At 38.3% G+C, this 18,328-nt stretch overlaps 1 protein-coding gene across 2 annotated transcripts in view; it reads right to left on the bottom strand.

Annotated features, from left to right (window-relative positions):
* Window positions 1–5,377: 5,377 nt before the first annotated feature.
* LOC124414716 (glutamate receptor ionotropic, kainate 2) overlaps window positions 5,378–18,328 on the bottom strand; it is a 198,524-nt gene continuing 185,573 nt past the window's right edge. For both annotated transcript variants that reach the window (XM_046895743.1, XM_046895744.1), the window contains exons 8-19: window positions 17,368–17,388; window positions 16,714–16,866; window positions 16,402–16,623; window positions 15,548–15,839; window positions 15,135–15,273; window positions 13,797–13,934; window positions 12,745–12,943; window positions 11,765–11,996; window positions 11,370–11,485; window positions 9,889–10,044; window positions 5,647–5,814; window positions 5,378–5,615 (exon numbers count right to left, since the gene is read on the bottom strand). In XM_046895743.1, coding sequence (XP_046751699.1) covers window positions 5,761–5,814; window positions 9,889–10,044; window positions 11,370–11,485; window positions 11,765–11,996; window positions 12,745–12,943; window positions 13,797–13,934; window positions 15,135–15,273; window positions 15,548–15,839; window positions 16,402–16,623; window positions 16,714–16,866; window positions 17,368–17,388 — 1,722 coding nt within the window. In that variant the 3' untranslated portion in view covers window positions 5,378–5,615; window positions 5,647–5,760. The remainder of the gene's footprint in view (window positions 5,616–5,646; window positions 5,815–9,888; window positions 10,045–11,369; window positions 11,486–11,764; window positions 11,997–12,744; window positions 12,944–13,796; window positions 13,935–15,134; window positions 15,274–15,547; window positions 15,840–16,401; window positions 16,624–16,713; window positions 16,867–17,367; window positions 17,389–18,328) is intronic.

Genomic DNA, 18,328 nt, shown 5'->3' on the forward strand with positions numbered 1-18,328 from the left:
CAAAAGCACGAAACGCCCGGCGCTCACAGAATCTGCGTTCTTATTCTGGTCTTTCTTTGATTTTTCTCCCCCTCCACTAGAACTCAGCTCGTGATCTGCATACTGGAACAACAGATGGATCCGCTGCTACTTTTGGCCTGCAGTTTCAAAGACGTTTTTCCTCCTTTGACCCACTTCGCCGTCACGCGTCCCCTCAAATCTGTGAGCACCGATTTAACCTGTCGCCATTTTTTCTCATGTGCATAATTTTCATTAAAATAAAATTCCTTCTTTTCTATCATTCATTGAATTTTGATAGTCTGAAAATATTTTCACCTATTCAGAGAGGAATTTATTTTTTTACGGCACGACTACAGACTGCTTCGGAATAACATTCTTTATTTTTTTTTTTTGTTTTCAATGTCGGATCCCAGTTTTACCTGACAATTTCACGATTGAGCATCAATTCGAAATTTTTACCAAGACTTTTCGCTTTGCAGCTTCCGATAAAAAATCGTGTAAGAATATCGATGATCAATTATTCTTTTTCTTTTTCCTTCTACTTTGCAGCGAGTACGTTCCGAATCAGAAATTCAATGAATCACTTTTGAATCTATAAATTTATTTATGTTGCTTTAGATTCTTTCTTCGTTTCCGACTTGTATTAAAAGTCACCTCTAAAACTTGGCAAATTTTTCAAAAAATACTAAGTCGTTTGCTATATGAATCTTGAATTTTATTTTATACAGCAAAATTTAATTTCATATTGTTAAAAAAATATTTCTAGAGTTAAATGAAAAAATCACGAAAAGAATCATTACAGTTGTAGTAAAAAATTCCCGAGCCAATGGATGATTTTTTTTCTTTCACTTTCATCGGAACTAATTGCGTCTTTAAAACGACGGCACATCTTGAAAAAACAATCTCACTAAACTCAGTAAATTTTTCCGAGTATGAATCATCGAATCATTCGTGTCTGTGTGCAGTTGCGTATTTATATTGTACGTGTAGTGTTACAGTTCCTTCTGGCAAAAGGCGAATAAGTGAATGAATGAGAGAAAAGGGAAAAACAGAAAAATAACTCGATGTTGCTGATTTGCTATTTTTGGCACATGGAGCGGAAATTTCTTCACTCGGCTACAAGTCGTGCACCAAGATAAAATTACTTTGTCCCGCGAGTTCTGAGAGCGTTGCATTTAACGATTTGTACAGCATGTAACGTTTTTCCATAGAAAGTCTGTATCACTATTAGAAAATTAATATGAGATTATCTCAGTAAAGCAGCACATTTTACTCTACATTCCATTTTTCTAGTCCAACTGGACTTGAACTTGATGCAGAATTTACCGTACATTTGGCTTCTGTAACATCCAGATTGGCAACGGTTGGAATTTTGTATTTTCTTACTTCCTCTCTTGCGTATAATGAGAACAAGACAGCAAATTTTCAACCAAACATTTGATTGGCATGATTTATACAGAGATTATTTTATTTTGCGGTTTTGATTTTTTTTTTTGTAGCATCCTTCATGTGATTTGAAGATTAAAAAAAAACTAATCGAAGCAGGTGTGAAGCAACGCCTTATCGCAGACAAACCGGTGCACATGCTTGTCGTTGTTCGAGTGGAAATCAACGCTAAGGGGTGGCTGACTACGAACAAGATTTTTCACTTTTCACTTTCACACCGATAAGTAATTTAAAACGAGTTTAAAACCTGCAAGTTTCCAATATCGCGTAAGGAATTTCTTGGGTAGATTATTTTTCCTGCGTATGAAATCTTCCAATAGTCAAATCTAAACTTAGTGGATGTTTTTGTGAGCTTGAATGATGATCGATTTGAAACTGGGTGAAATTTTTTTTACCTGAAAGACCGTGAATGTTAATTTTTTTATTTTATTTTATTTCAAAACATCTGGTTGGTTCTTGTCTAGAGTTCGGTTCCAAAGCTAATCGGGATGGGATAAGTGAGTGAGAGGGTGAATAAATAAAGTCCAGAATTTCGCGAGAGATAAGAAAACGCTTCCTTCGGCACAAAAACCCTCATGATTTCAGGAAAAAGCCGAAGCAAGTCCTGTATTTATTCAACAAAAATCAGTTCGGCGGGCTACAAAGTAATAAATTGGCTGGCGCATTCCTTATTAAAAAAATTAATCTAAATTGAATGATCATTCAATAATCTTAATCCATCCTGCCAAGTACGTACAACTCATCAACACGCCGCACTTCCGACTGTTACGTGGAAGTGGAGTAACGGGGAGCGTCCAAAATGGCTGACAGCCGTGCAAACAGCGCCCCCGACGTCTCGGGGATCCAACGCTCTTGTGCTTGGGCGACAAGTGTGTCAGCGCGTCGACGCTCCCCCTAGGAACGGGCTCCTCAGGTCACCAAAAGGTGGACCCCGTTCCTATAACCAACCCTAAAAACGCAATCCTTAAAACTACGTGAGATGGAAAGAACTCGACACCCGACCGAGCGCGGGAAGAACGCGGTAATCGCACGCACGGACAGAATAAGGAGATTTAGCAGTACGTCCTACCTACTCGAGCGCTCGATTCTAAGTGAATCGTGCGCGCGCGTGAAGCGGGTGCTGCGCGCGCAACCGCTAGATCTCGTTTGCGCACAGCGCGCCACCATGCGGCTGGGTACCCTTAACGTCGCGAGGCACCAACGGGTCCGTGAGGTTCAAGCGTGAACAACTTTTTTGGATAATTTTGTGTAATTCTATCGAATCAGTACTTTTCGAAACAAATCGGCAGATTGTTGAATAAATTTTGGGAAAAAAATTAAACCACCATTTTTTTCAAAATATCTAATAACATTTATGGAGGGTATACGAATTGATCGATCATCTCACCTTCTGCTGGTCAAGGGAGTAAAGTTAGGCAGGAAAGAATTACAAGACAATTAACAATATAGCCATGTAACTGACAAATGGTTTGTTTGTTTGTTTTTTGTTTTTTTTTTTTCGTTCTTTTTTTCTTTATATCAATATTTTATAGTTTACAATTGTCGAGACTTAATAGTCAATATAATATATATCATGGATTTGGAATTATCGCATGTTTATTTAATCCTGTTTATCATTATTATCTTTCGCCAGAGAAACACACGGCCGTGATGAATTTATTTGTTATTTATAGGTACTTCCATACTAGTCGAGAATTAGACTAATTATTAGACTAAGTGTACATTACGTAATTAGTAATAATTTATAGAGTCTGTAATTCTTAAACGAGTAAATTTATTCTATTATAATGAATTTTTTTCCTTTCTTTTAGCTAGTTCGTTTATACAACTTCATTATCAATACACAGTGGAAGAAAATTAAAGAGATTAAAAAAAGTAAACGACCTCAGTAGATACACCGATAAATTGAACTTTGCTCTCGTTAAAAAATAAATCGAACTGCAACACGGAGTCCGTAGAATTTGTTTTTGTGCTTTTTCTTTTCTTCTTAAAAGCAAGTTTTGTCCTTGATTTAAATTTCAAATTTCTATATTACGTTCCAGGCCTACAAAAACCACCATTTAAAAAGAAAGTATTATTAATATACAGATAATATTCAGCGGGAATGCAAAACTTATTTACAATAATTTCCGATTTCTACCCTGCAGCGCGTTTCACTTACCCAGTTTTGTTAAATCATTATTTATATATCTATATATATTATATTATATATATTATATATATATTATATATATATTATATATAATGGTAGGAATAACAACAGTAATACAATCTTATTTATTATATTTATTGTAAGAGGTGTGTGTTTTTTTTCTTTTTATTGAAATGATTTTCTTATTATTTCTTATCATTTATACACGTAATTCGTCTGATCACAGTTATGGACGAGATATTATACAGATTAATAAATTATCGATTCGCTTTCACCGCACAGGTACTTTGCTTTTCGTATAATTGTGTAAGCATGTGAAGAGCGTTTTTGATTATGATTGAGAAGGAATAAAACGTACTATAATATATTATTTCTATAACTTACATGGGTGAAATAGAATCTTTTTTTTTTCATATAATGTGCGGCCAAATCGTTGCTATGTACACATCGGTGCTTCGAATAAATTTGAAAAAAGAGTTGTCTACATATTTTGACCGCAAAAAGTCGAAAAAAACGTTCAGGGTTGGGTTAAAGTTGAACAAATTTGAGAAGTTCCGAAAGCACCTAATTCCGAATTGTTTGGTGGCGGAACAACAAAGTTTCGAAATTCAAGATTCCGAAAATTTAAGTTATGATGGAGCTAGATTTTAAATAGTAAAGATAGAGAGAGTTTCCAAAAATGAAAATATCTTTGCACAGCGTAGTTTACTTAAAGAGTGGGTGTAAGAAATGAAAAAATGAGAAAAGATCAAAATCGTGGAATTCCACCGAGCCAGAAATTTGCAGAACTGAAAATCCTGGATCATTCGTATAATTTCGATTTGTCAGATTTCAAAATTTTTTCATTTTCGCACTTTGCTCTTTCGGAACTTTGAACTTCGAGTTTCGGACGATTCGAAGCTTCAATATTTCGTCAAAGTTTCATTTCTTCACTTCAAGTTTCGCCGCTAAAACAATCGGCATTTGGCGCTTTGCAAGTTTTCAAATTTGGAATTTTAACCCCGCCCCAAACGTTCGGTGTTATCCGAAAATCAAATCTACAGACTCCGCATTGAGTTTTCAGAAAAAAATGCCGGTCATTCTCATTCTTATGCTTAACCTTCCCCCCCTCCCTCCTTCTTTAATAATATTTACAATAATCGTATAACTCTATCTACGACTATCAATATATTATAGTTACGTGAATATTATCTATATTTCTCAGTATAAAATTGTCCGATTTTAATCATGTACATTATACACGTTTGTTTTTTCATCTTTGGCTGGGAATTCGTTACATTTTGTGCACAGCGTATAATCTATTCTGCGCAATCAACTGATCAACGGTCTGATCAACATCTCTTCAACCGTTACTATCGTTATAATAATAACCTTTAATTTTTATTCATTTTTATTTATTTATAATTCAAATTTCAATCCCTCATCATCATCATCATCATCACGTCACAGCACTTTGCAAGCCGTTGATTCCCAAGCGGAATTTTCTTCGTCATTTATTTATAAATTATTCAAGGACTTGATATGAGCAAATGACAGATGTATTCGACCTCTTCATATAATTCTTATTAACACTTTAGAATCGTAAGAAAATTTTAGCCAAAAAATAGTACAAAGATTGTCTATTTTAAGCGCACGTATCGAAGTTCAAGAAACTTTGCAACAAAAAAAAAAAAAAAAAAAAAAAAAAAATAACCAACCGAGAGCAAAAAAAAAAAAAAAATTAAACTCCTCATTCTCACTTTTTTCAAGTCATCCTTTGATTTCGTTGATATCAAGCTTCGTTTAAATGAAATGTGAGATTGTGAAGAGGTCAAGTGTTAGGTCGTAGCTTTCAGTGTTTGCTTATTATTTATTAATTATCATCGTCGTAGTGATTCGATGGAGTTCTTCTTCATTTAGGTCCGCGGTAATCACACGAGAACGGCTTAGCCGTGAAACGATTAGCATAAATAGGTGGAAAACAATCGCCGTCTGTCACACGTCGTCTATTTCACCATAATTTTCTTAGCCTTCTTTCTCTCTTTCTCTTTCTCTTTCTTTTTCTCTTTCCTCAATTTCAATCTCTCCTCTCATCTCGTTCCGTGTCTCATTATTCAACGTGTCATTCGTTTCAGATCGTTTTCGATTCTGTTTTCGAAGTGTAGATATCGCCCGACATGCAGCTAGTGGAGATCAGTGAAACCTTCGCAGATAGGTTTGCCGGATGATTTCTGCTTCTAAAACAGAACACCGAAATAATCTACGTGATGATTTTGCCAGAAAGAATTATTTTCACATAACAATAATTTTTCAACACATCGCACATTCGATGGAAAAAAATAATAACAGTTATTATAACCGCAATAAACAGTAATAATGACAATCAATCTCGGCGGTGTATGGAAATTGACGAAACATTTTTTTCATTATTATTATTTCTTTGTTTTTTCAATACCATAAAAAAAAATCCTACGATCGATCTCGATATCCCGTGAAAAAATAACCCAAATCAGAAAGAGAGAGAAAAAAAATAGAAACCCATAGCAAAAAGTGTACGAAAAACTGACAAAAATTGTGTTTTGGATTTTTAATTTTAAAGTTATTTTTATTTGGATTATTATTTTTGAGGCCTTTGGTCCTGTTGGCCAAAAAAAATTTGCACTGCTGTTACGTCATCGAAGTTCAACGTTAACAAGGACGATCCTTCAGTTTCTGATCAATTGAATTCCAGACATCCAGCCACCGACAAAGAAACGAAGCGACGTAGAATGGAAAAGGAGAATAAAAGAGAGAAAAAAAATCTGCTCGTGTGCAGTGCCGAGAAATTCTATTCACGTTTTATTGAGGAACGCTACATTCCGAATTTTAAACGATTAGGGTACGAATCGAATCACGTGGGTGCTGCTGACGCTGATTCGACAGGAAAGGGAGGCTGCTAATGTTAAGAAGAGAGAGGAAGGGAGAGATATTTAAATTAAAATCAGGCTGCCTTCCTTTGACGAATTTATCCTGGAGACAAATTTTTTACCTCGATATATATTCTCGACTTATAAATTTCATTTATACAACTGTCGATGTAAGGCTTTTTTTCGCAGATCTATTAAACGAGAGTATAATGTGTTGAAATTGTCCTGAATAATCCTTTTCTCAATGAGAATGAAATTCCTCTCATTCGTCAGAAAATTGAACCATAACGAAATAATTAAAACAATTCTGAATATCATCGTGAAAATCAGATTAAGATTTTACAATTGAATTTGAGTAATTTTTCAATCTACCTATCAAAAAAACAAAAAAAACAATTTAAAATTTATGGTTTCTTGAATTTTTTTCAGAATTGTTCAAACATTGAGTCGAGAATTCCGACAAGTTGCATAAATTTTACGGTGTAAAATAAGTAGAAATAAATGAATAAATAAATAAATAACAAATTCCTAAAGGTGTCAAATAAACTTAATCCTTTCCCATATTTCCTGCTTTTCTGACAACGTTTCGCTACTTTTTAACACGAATCAACGGAAAATAACTTCATAATATACCAATAATTCGTTTCTACTTCTTGATCAAATACTGCCAAAAGTTGCCGGAGTGTTTTTTCCAAAAATAGGCCGTTATGCCCACGTGAGTTTGCAGAGGGGCTCGGCAAACAGGGTTTTATGTTTGCTGGGGGAAATTAGGAAACCGTGAAGCGAACACCACGGTGTATATGAGATCCCCTGTAAGTATACACCGTAAACTCTCCCCGCAAAAGTTTTATACGGGAATGGGGAAGAAATTTAACCACCCTATCCGACGCCTGTAGCGTCGATGAAAGGTCGCCCCCCCCCCTCCCCCCTGCCCCCCTTTTTTTCACCCGAGAATCACTCCGTCAAACACTTTTATCTCACGTGAAATCCGTGCTAAGCAGGCAGAAAAAAATTCCTCCCCATCTAAGTGTGGAAATTTGTTTTTCTTTTCCTCTTTTTTTTTCGTCCTCTTCATTCAAAGTTTCTTCCGTTTTCAAGCTCAGAAAATTTCGAGCAAGATTCTGGAATGTTTTTTTTTTTACAAAATAAAAATCGCTTCAAGTTTCCGAAATTTTTTGTTCAATTTTGCCACCACGAAAAGTCTGGTGTAAATTTATTTCCTTCAAGTGACGATTCGCCCAGTTTTCGTGTCAGAGTGAAACACGTTTTAGGTCTACACGGTTATAAGGATAAATTTTTAGGGACGGGAATAATTTCAACCGCAGAGTTGAATTGAGCTCGAAAGGTCTACGAATTAAACACGTTTACATTCATTTATTCATTTAGCACGTTGGCAAAAGCTAGACGTTGGTAAATTCGTTTGCTCGAGCAGCAGCGTGTACAAAGTGGACACGCGTTGTGTGCACTAAAAAGTAAATAAAAGTAAAACAAAGAGGGAAGAAAAAGAATTACGAGAAACCAGAGAAAGAGATCGAAATATAATAGGGAACGAAACGAAGCGAAGAATCAGTTACTTCCAAACTACGTTCTATACGCGAAGTAGAATAAAAAAAAAAAGAAAAAAATATTTATTTTTGATGATTTCAATTAATCCGATTTTACCCAACAGCTTGTATTGTTGCTCTGATCATATTCACGTTATATCAAAAAGCGTTTGAAGAAAAGAAACTGAAAAGAATACTTTTTTTGAGTGACTTTTTATCACCGTGAAAAGGGAAGAGTCTGATTTCGAAAACAGTTGACTGAAATATGTGAAATTGATAGGATTTGGCAGCGTAACGAAAAATTTTGGACAGAAGAATGGGTAAAAAAAAGCTTCTGAAAAACGAGAAATTTGTATATTTGAAAAAAAAAAATAAAAAATAAATAAATACATTAATGGGAAAAAAATAATCGTTTATTTAGAAACGGTAGAACATTAAAAAACGATTGATTTCCGATAGAACCGGAAGTTGAAATTGAACGGTACATGGTGATTTTTCATGCCCATTATTCGATTGTAAAATTCTGTAAATTTCAAATTTTTCTCATCAATTTTTTGAAATTTCTCTAACAACCTGTTTTTCGATTTCCAGATGATCGAAAACGTGAAAATTCGTTGAAATTAGAAAAATTGATCATTGACCGAAATCAATACCTACCTTTCCTACATCAGAAAAGGTAATAAAAAGTAAGAAAGGTAAAATCGTACGACGTATAGTTGAAATTAGGGTGGGCCAAAAAAAAATGACGATTTTTTTCTTGTTAGTCGCCGTGAAAGTTGACGAAAACAAAATTCTGCAAAAGTTTGAGCTCTTGATATTAATATTAAGAGGTTCCTATTTGCAATTTTCCATTTCCCGTTTAGATGACAGAGGAATTTTTTATTTTTCATTTTGGAATTTTATTCCTCAACAACGGATTAACGTATCGTGAAGAACAATACGTATTTTTGTAATAAATTGAACGATCTACAAGAAAGGTCTCTTGTAATTTTTTCATAAATCTGTTGGTTCAAAAGTTATTTAAGGCTAAAAATTAATTATGTCAAATTCCATGATTTTTTTAATTTCCTCTATGAAGTAATAGTTCAAAAATGAAAAAAATATAATATAAAATCCTCAAAGTTCACGTTATCTTCTTTACTGAAAAATGGAAATTTTCTAGAAATTTCCGACGACTTAACAAGCACTAAATTTCTAACGTAAGCCATTGTACAAAATTTATATTTTTATTAACTTTTGAACCCAGAATATTAACGAAAAATTAGCAATACACCCTTTTCGTAGATCATTGAATGTCCTAAAAAAATATGCATCGCTACATCCGAAACGCCGATCCATTCTGAAGCAAAACAAAATTCCAAAATACAAAAAACAAAACAAAAAAAAAAAAAAAATACACATCTTCCGTATTATTTAAACAGGAAATAAAAAATCGCTGATAGATTTTTCGTTTCGTTATCTTAAACGAGATTTTGACGGTGTCTAACGAAAAAAAACAATAAACAAAATGGTAATTTTTTTCCTCCCACCCTAATTGACGCATTATTTGTTAAGGGAAAAAAAATCCTTTCTGTCCGTATATAGTTACACGCAGACGGATAAATACGCGTCCTAAGCGTGATGAATTTAAGCTAGAAGATAAATGATCGACGGCGATTGCAGGCTAGACCCGAATGACTTCGCGGTGGTTGCAGGTTCGCATCCTCGCGGACCATTAAAGAGGAACTCCACCATCGAGCGAACATCAACTGATGTACTCCCTGGGTATGTCGAGTGGGTAAATGGCGTCCGGGTCGAGGTGCGCTTCCGGTTTTCCGTGCCCCTTGACCTCGCCCTCTTCGTGTTATCTGACCTCACTCACCCGTTCCTCGACGGCGACCTTCCGGCTCTTCCACACGAACTCGCAGACCGCTATCACACAGGCGACCCCCATTCCCCCCATCAGAACGACGAAGACTCCACCGACGTTTGCCAGGCCGAGTTCGTTAGCCGCTGAACTGCTCTTGGACGTGTCGTCCTGAAACGAGACAATCGGGCTTGTCAACTGCTTAGAATTCCGGGATATTTCCTGCCTGGAAGGGAGAAGGGAGAAGGGCTGTCTCATTCCCGGATTATTAATCAAATTATCCCTTTCCGACGAGGGGAGAAAAATTTGGGGATTTTCGATATTTCAAAATCACGTCTAATTGCGTTAGAATCGATCGCGTAGTCTTAAAACGAGGCACGTAATCACGTCGTGACTGAGTTTTGAGTTGTGCTTGATTGATTCGAGGAAATTTTATATATTATACAATATTTTTATTCGTAGTAGCGCGTTACATTTGACAATATGTATTAGCTTTATATGTATATTGTATAGTCTTGATACATATATGTGTGATACTTGATACGAAAAAGCTTGAAAACAGTAAGAAGAAAAAATCTCCCCACTCGGGCTCTAAGTTTAAAAATTTTCATATCTGACACATGATTTTTTAGAATTTTTTCAAATTTTTAAACCGTGTCGATCGATAAGATGGTTTTGAAAAATTGTAGAAAAAATTGAGAACAATCATATAAAATAATTTTATCCAACGCTTTTTTTCGTTACCCCTTAATCCTTTCAGTCACAGAAACGACTATAATGGCCCCTTTTTTTTTTTTTTGTCATTTTTCTTTATATTCCATGCAAAGTCCAAATTTTTTTTCAGAATTTCTGGTAAAAAATACTTTGGAATGATTAAGATTTCTTGTGAATACATTACTATTTATAATTGTTTTAAATAAACACACGCCGAAAGAAAAAAAAATGTAATTTGTTAGTGGAGAAATATAATAATAAACGTATACTAAAAACGCTTAGAATTCATTGATTGACAAACAGAGATCTCAAAATGGCCATTAGATTTACAAAATTTTATGCAAAGGGGTAGAGTTTCCACCCTTCTCAGGGGAGCATATACATAGTATTGGGGGTCGCATCTATTCTAGACTTGAAATCGTACCGTCTCAAAATAAATATTCATATAAATCTCATTCAAGAACACTGTCTAAAACAATGTTGATAATTCACCCCGTTTTTAGCCCATTTCAGGGGTTGTTTTTAGTTTTATCATATTTTTCACATTACATTCGTATACAGCATCGAAAAATACATCGCAAAATACACGAGAAAATTGCCTTTCCGTGCCAAATGAAAACAAAAACAAAAAAGAACTCAATCGGGTGACTGAAAGGGTTAAAACATCAGGTGAATACTTTAAAATGAATTGATACTGTCGAAATGACGTTTCATAAAAAAATCCCCCCCCCCCTGCTCCTCTAAAAAAAAAAAGAATGTGGAGTATAAAGTGGAGATCATACCCTGCAAGATCCGCCGCCACGTTTTTCCTTCCACCACCTGGTCTTGAGTATGTGTAGTTTGCCCTCCTCTTGAAGTTTGAGGACGGCTCCGCTTATCGCTGTTCTGTAGGGTGAATCTGAAAATTGAATTTACCTCGGATGCAGTAAAACTTTAGCTAAGACAAACAGAAGATTTTATTACAGATAGGAACGCGTCTGTGCTGTGCGGGCTGATCTGTAGGGAGGGGGAGAGAAATTACGCTTTGAGGATCGGGTAAAATGGCTCCTTGCTACGTAGGCACGTCATGTCACGTCGACGCTCTCGAAGGGCTTCCATGAACTCGCCAAGGCGAATTTCTTTGGGAAAAAATTTCGATGATCAAGCTGAAAAGAGTTCATCTGCATCGCAAACTCACTTGGTGGCATGGCGATTCCGTATCCCTTGGAGTCCAGCAGACCACCAACCTGCGTCAGCTCGCAGTTCCTCTCGATTACGTACTCGATCGAAGTGGATTCCATCAGGAATGCGTAGCTACCCTTGCCCTTGACCACCCTGTCCACACCCTCGACGTTGCTCGTCGTGAAGACCGTTGGTCTCGCGGATTCCATGAAGGACCACATCCTCTGGTAAGTCGAGAAGTTCGAATCCTGAATGGTAATAGTTCGGTAAGTCATCCACAGCTTTTGCACTACAAAAAACTCGACGCAATTTCAATGTAAACAGGGAATATCAAATGCAAATGAATCCGAACCGATACGTGCTTAGAGTTAATGGAGTTCCTTCTTACCGTGGATCATACTTTGATCACCTTTGGTCTGAAATTTTTTTTATCATATTTCTTGAGTTATTCGCGTACTGAGTGTGAAGAAAAAAAAAAGAAAGGAAAAAAGAAACGCGTGTTAGTTAAACTTGGTTGACTCCGCGAACCGCAACTCCATTACCAACTCCATCCATCTTGAACGATAAACCGAAGGGATGGATATAGAAACGACAACATCTCTTCGGTCTAATATCTTGTTCGGGGTTCGATATTACCCGGTGTATCAATCAATCATTCGTGTTTTCAGAGGCAACATTATCCCCCGCTGAAGCACCCCTTCAGAAACGACAGACTACTGCAGGTATGCGGATTTCCAGCTGAATTGGCAGGTGAAGGAATCCGCGATTTTGATATTCGCAGGGCTCACAATCATCCGTGTATTTCACGTCCCAACCCCTTCCGGCTACATCGGGTTTCAGAAACGTCTGAATTATCGTGGGATGTTTCATTGTCAGTTTGAAACGACGTTACGTTCAATCATCGAGCAAATTTCCTCCCCGCAAAAACACCGAGAGACTAAAGTAGGTAATTTCCGTGATCTGGTGGCAACATTTTGTACAGTCATTCATTCTTACCCTGAAGAAGGCAGCAGTGCTTCCGCCCCTAAGAGCACCGTATTTGATTTTCGTCTGCTTGGCTAAGTCCTCCGCACTTTCTATCGGCGAATCCATTCGTTCTACCGTCAGGAAAGCCGCCAGATTCGCTGTGTACGATGATATCATAATTAAGGTGAAGAACCACCACATCCCGGCGACCATTCGCGTCGATACTGCCCTGCGATCAAAAGTCAATTCCGTACAACTTCTGCTCCCTTTGTTATTATTTAAACGTATGTAAAAAACAAAAAAATGCCTTTTATGCTGATAAAAATTACTACTTTCGACCAAAAATGCTTTGACATAATTTCAAACTGACCATTTTCAGATCGGATAACTTCGAAACGATTCATTCAAGCATTTGAAAAAAGTTCAATCTTTGTATGCATGAATTTTGAGACCGATCGGTATACATAATTTCAGATATGATCTCACAAAGTGTTTCGATCAAGAATGACGAGGGTGCGAATGATAACCAAAAACGAGACAGAAAACTGAAAAAGCAGTAATAATAAATAGACTAGAAGATATCGGTCCTGAAAATAGACGAGGCACTACTTTTTGGATCAGTGAATTTGGTTACGGCTGGCACTAAAATACGACAACGATAACGGGTGAAGAGATTAAATTATTCTACAATCTATAGACAGACAGAGCAGCCTAAAAAAAAATTACTACGAAATAAACGGTAATTATAATTTGTGAGGAATAAACCAAAGGGTCTCACAAAAATTAAACAACCTAAAAAGTGGACTCGGGCAGGACTCTACAGCGGAAAATGCGACCAGCATATCGTTAGCGTATGCTAGTGCAGCAAGCCTACGATATAGCATCCACCGACACCTTTGTAACCACATCTTGTTCGTCTAAGTAATTTTCCTGGCCTACTCGATAGCTCGTCTATCTACAATTTCAATATGATTCGAGTACTCGATGGGGATGAGGGGTAGCCGTGGCAAAAGTAGAGACGCGCAAAACGGGCGCGACGTGTTCCCTGGCTAACTTAATCGAAAGGACTGCAGGGGACTTACTTTGGAGCTATATCAGAGCCTTGCTGCATGAGCGAGCCGATGGTGAACCAGAGCGAGTTCAGGAGCGTGAACTCGTTCTCGAGGACCTCGGATTGCGCGTTGCAGGGGTGCGGATTCTCCCACTCGTAAGGGCTGAACCTGCAGACACGTCAAAGGAAGGACTTGGGGTTAGATGCTGGACTCCAGTGTAATCAAAGGCCCGAATTCACCGACTACGAGCCGCCTCCTGCCTGCCCGGCTCGACGGGATCCCACCGCTGTCACCAACGGAGAACATATTCAAAATCGTCTCTGATGATCGAACGGACCAAATCACCCGTTCTTTCATCGATCGATCAACGTCGGGATAATGGGACAGGTGTGGGCTGTAAGGCCGGCGTTTTTTACGTCTTGAGAACTTCTTTCAATCCATGCATTTCTCACCTCAAGCCAATAAACCTCGAGCTCAGGCATCGACTGAAAGACCTTTGCTCTCTGAGCCGAGTTCTCTCTTCCAAACTTCATCCGATAACCGCACTACTGCGCTCATTCAACGATTCGTTCGGTTATTAAAAGGTTTTTATACTCAACATCCGATTTCTACTCCACTTCAACCTCTCGTACGATTTTGGAATCGATATTCTCCTTCCCGTGATGCCCAGTTGACTTGACCTGACGTGAGGAAGTAAACCTCTGAATCTTGAGTGACTTTTTGGAAGAATCATTTGGTCCACAGTTAGTCGACTTCTAATTGAATCTAATGTTATTGAATCCAACTCCAAATCTTTTCCAATAATGTTGTTCCATCTAACCAGTTTTCTCCCCACATCAGGCCACCGTCATTTATCATTTACAGCGTGAAGCATTCCGTTGACGTGCAATTCTGCCAAGTTCCCGTGCAAAGTTAGGGAGACGTTATGGTAGAGGGCACGACGGTGGGTGGGGGGGGGGGTTCAGGGTAAATGTGAGAGGGGTTCATAACTGCACGAAGAAATGCAAGACCAGATTCTGAAGATGCGGTGCAGGGGTTGGACGACCGGCTTACTTGGGCAGGATGTCGCATCCCTGTCGCATCAGAGATCCGATTGCGAACCACATGCAGTTGAGTAGCTTGAAACGGTTCTCAAGATGGTCCGGATTCGCGTTGCAAGGATGTGGATTGTACCACTCGTATGGCGTGAATCTAAACCAATCCAACTGCTTTTACTCCTGATGAATCATGATCGATTCGGCAAAAAGCTCAAGCAGAGAACTGAGGAAGACCTTTGGTCCCTCGACTCCGTGCTTATTTAACGGGTGTTGAAAAAAAACATGTTGTGCATATTATCGTTAAACGAAATAAAGTGACCTGTGCACTTGCCTGGCTAGTATGAAAAGCAGTACTGATACTCCAAGGTAAGCTGTCGCCATGTAGATCCACACGTCAAGACTCAACGGACTCAGGAACGAAAACAGGTTCGGTGGCTGCTTGATCGGTTTTCGGTAGAGTATACTTATCCCTGAAACGAAGGAGAGACTGGTTCAGAAAATGAGTAGAAGTGCGTAAAAGACTTCGTTGGATCGTTAATAGCATCGGAGAGTGGAAGATAATCATTTTTACTATCAGAGTCGGACGTCATTCCGATAATGCTCGATAAGAATCAGGTTGGTACTATGGATTCAAGCAGTGCATTGGCGGTATCATTGAAAGACACACTGTGAGCTTCAGCGAGTACCACCAACCACTCGGCTTGTCGAAGAGATTGAAGTACCAGGTATAGGCAAGGATCTTACCGAGGTTCATGAAAGGCATTGTGAAGTCAACCGCCTGTTCGCGGTCGTAGGTAATTGTCAAATCGGCAATGGCGAGATCGGCCTTCTGGTCGAGAAGCTCCTTCATCATCCCGTCCCATTCCTTCGTTTCTCTATTCAGAGAGCCGTACCGCCCGTCAGGAACCAGTCTGAAGGTGTAATTGAATCCAAGTATACGAGATATCTCGTGTATCAAGTCGATCCCGTACCCTTCGAACTGCGCGTTTCCGGTCAACTTTTCACTGGAATCCTTCCTCATGCAGTATGGAGAGCTCTGCGAACAAGGACACGGGATACAGGGAACCGTCCACTACTCTTTACGCTTTGCAATAACGACCAGCGAAAAGTTGGCAGTCCTTCCTAAAGCAATTAGTGAATTCGTGACTGGCTTCCGGCCAGTGGAACATCTCCGGCAAAAACTGGCCCTATGGTCCAACCTCCTCTTCGGCGTTAGAGCTCATCACGGCCAAAGTTCTCACGAGATTTGCTCACCCGGGTATAACCTGCATCGACAACTTTTCTAGGCTTGTTCAAAAACTTCACTCTGAAGTCCCTCCACGTTCACTGTGTGTAGTCCTTCGGCCCATTTTCAGCCGGGAAAAAATTCTCTAGATCAAAGTATGAGTGGATACGAATGTCCGGTACGTGAATGAAGTATATCAAAAGTGCTTGAAAAAATGGAAGTGGATATTGTTTAGTCACATAACTGAGAGTGAACTTGAGATGGTCAAACCAAGACATCATCCAATTTCGATGACTCTGAATAGAATACTAAATCATGTTTTTCTGAGTGACTCTCAAGCTCTGTCGGTAAGTGAAATCTGTTTGGCACTAACCAATATCGTTGTCACGACGAATGTCTTGTTCTGTAGGCTTTCCACGATCTGAGTATAGACGTCACCGTAGGTCCTGGTGAAGTTGACACCCTCGGTGCTGTTCCACGTGCCGATTTTCTTCAGACCCTCTTTGCTGTTGAGCTCGATAATATCGAGGACAAAGTCGGATCTGAAGCCCTGGTGATCGAACTTGATGACTCCAGTCAGACCACGCATTTCGACCTGTTGACAATCGAAAAAATTCAATGATGGCTGTAATTTCTTTCTCTCTCTCTCTTATTCTTTCTTTCTCATCATTCCTCCCACACTTACGATCTTCATGTAATTAATCAGCGAGTAACCATGCGGCCAAGTATCGACCGACTCACATGACAGAGGTTTTATGTCGATTTGCTGTGAGGTGTCGAGGTCGTGGAGAGCCTTAGCAAAAAGATGAACGGCGTCGTACATCAGGGCGGTTTCCGTCTGCGGCATAAATATCGGCGACTGATTAGTTGCGAACAAGTTTTCACGCTCTTAAAATTATAAAAGCCCGGCTTTTCCGCTGTTTTATTTTTATTTTTTTATTCTTCTTCTTCTTCCTTCTTTGCGTTTATGGTTCGAAACTGTGCTATTATATTAGCTCGAGTTGTCCGCTGGGAAATCCGAGCGAAATTTTTACCCCCTTTTCATTCTGTTTTCTTCGGTTAATTCTGGCGAAAGAAATCAAGGAAAAGTTGAAACTTTTTTGCAAACAATAAACTTTCCACGGTACAGTTTTCCAGGTCAGATCTATATTATTAAATTTTTTTATTCCACATACGTTGGTTTAGTTTCTTAGTTCAAGTGACTTCCAGCTTCGTTGGAATTTATACAAGCTCGACGATAATATTAACAATAACAGTAACAGGGATAATAGTGGTGAAGGTAAACTGAAAAGAAAGTGAAATTCCCTTCCACTGTAAAGAAATTTTCACTATGTCTTACCTTTATGAATGTCAGGTTGTCCTGGCATGTTGGAAATGCAGACGTGAAACATGAAACAGAGACGAAATACTGTTAGTAACAAGCAGAGCGAAATTCCAGTAAGATTATATAATTATACGTCTGTCTGAACGAACATGAAAGGAAACCAGAAACGGGTTGATGATATCTCTGTAAGAGTGTAATTCAAACGACTCGTTGATATCACAATAAAAACCTGCATCAAAAACATTTCACTCGTATAACGAAACGAGTCAAAAGGATTGTGGTTTGTACACTTTTTCAGTAGACTTTGAACAATGAAACTTGATCACCGATAAATTATCGTGGTATGATTGAGCCATGAATTATTCAGCGTCGTTCCACGCGTACCGAATCGGACCATCGAATTCAAACCATTCTCTCTCACTGACCGGCAACTCGATCACAAATCATCGCGGTACGAAATCTCGGACAATATCAGCCCTGCAAAAAAAAAAAAAAAAAAAAAAAAAAAAAAAACACTAAAAATGAAAAAACTAAATCAAAATAAACGAGATTGACGATTAAATATCTGACTTTGACGATTCAATGGCTGTTCAGGGCGAAAGTAAAAAATTCTTTAGGGAGAGTTTTTTTCGGGGTGATTTTTAACAGGGATATTCATGTTGATGGTCGTCCGAAAAAATTTCTCCGCAGTTTGAACGACGAGAATATAAATGGGTGCTGGTATTTGCTTGTATCGATTGCACGTGAAAGCGGTTTTGCACAAGGTACCTAAGCGGATGTCGAGGAGCAGAGCACTGCAAGGATAATAAATATGGTTGTAGGTAGACGTAATAGAATGCGGAGAATGAACCAGCGAGTAAGTTTCTTGGCGATGGATGGAATCTAGGCATCTATATGGGCAAAAGGACTGCATGAGCTTGCGGGGTGTGTGGAGCTTCGGCGTTTTACCCACGTGTACCGCATATTGTATTATAGT

This window comes from Diprion similis, chromosome 14, assembly GCF_021155765.1.
Source record: "Diprion similis isolate iyDipSimi1 chromosome 14, iyDipSimi1.1, whole genome shotgun sequence".
Lineage (NCBI taxonomy): Eukaryota > Metazoa > Arthropoda > Insecta > Hymenoptera > Diprionidae > Diprion > Diprion similis.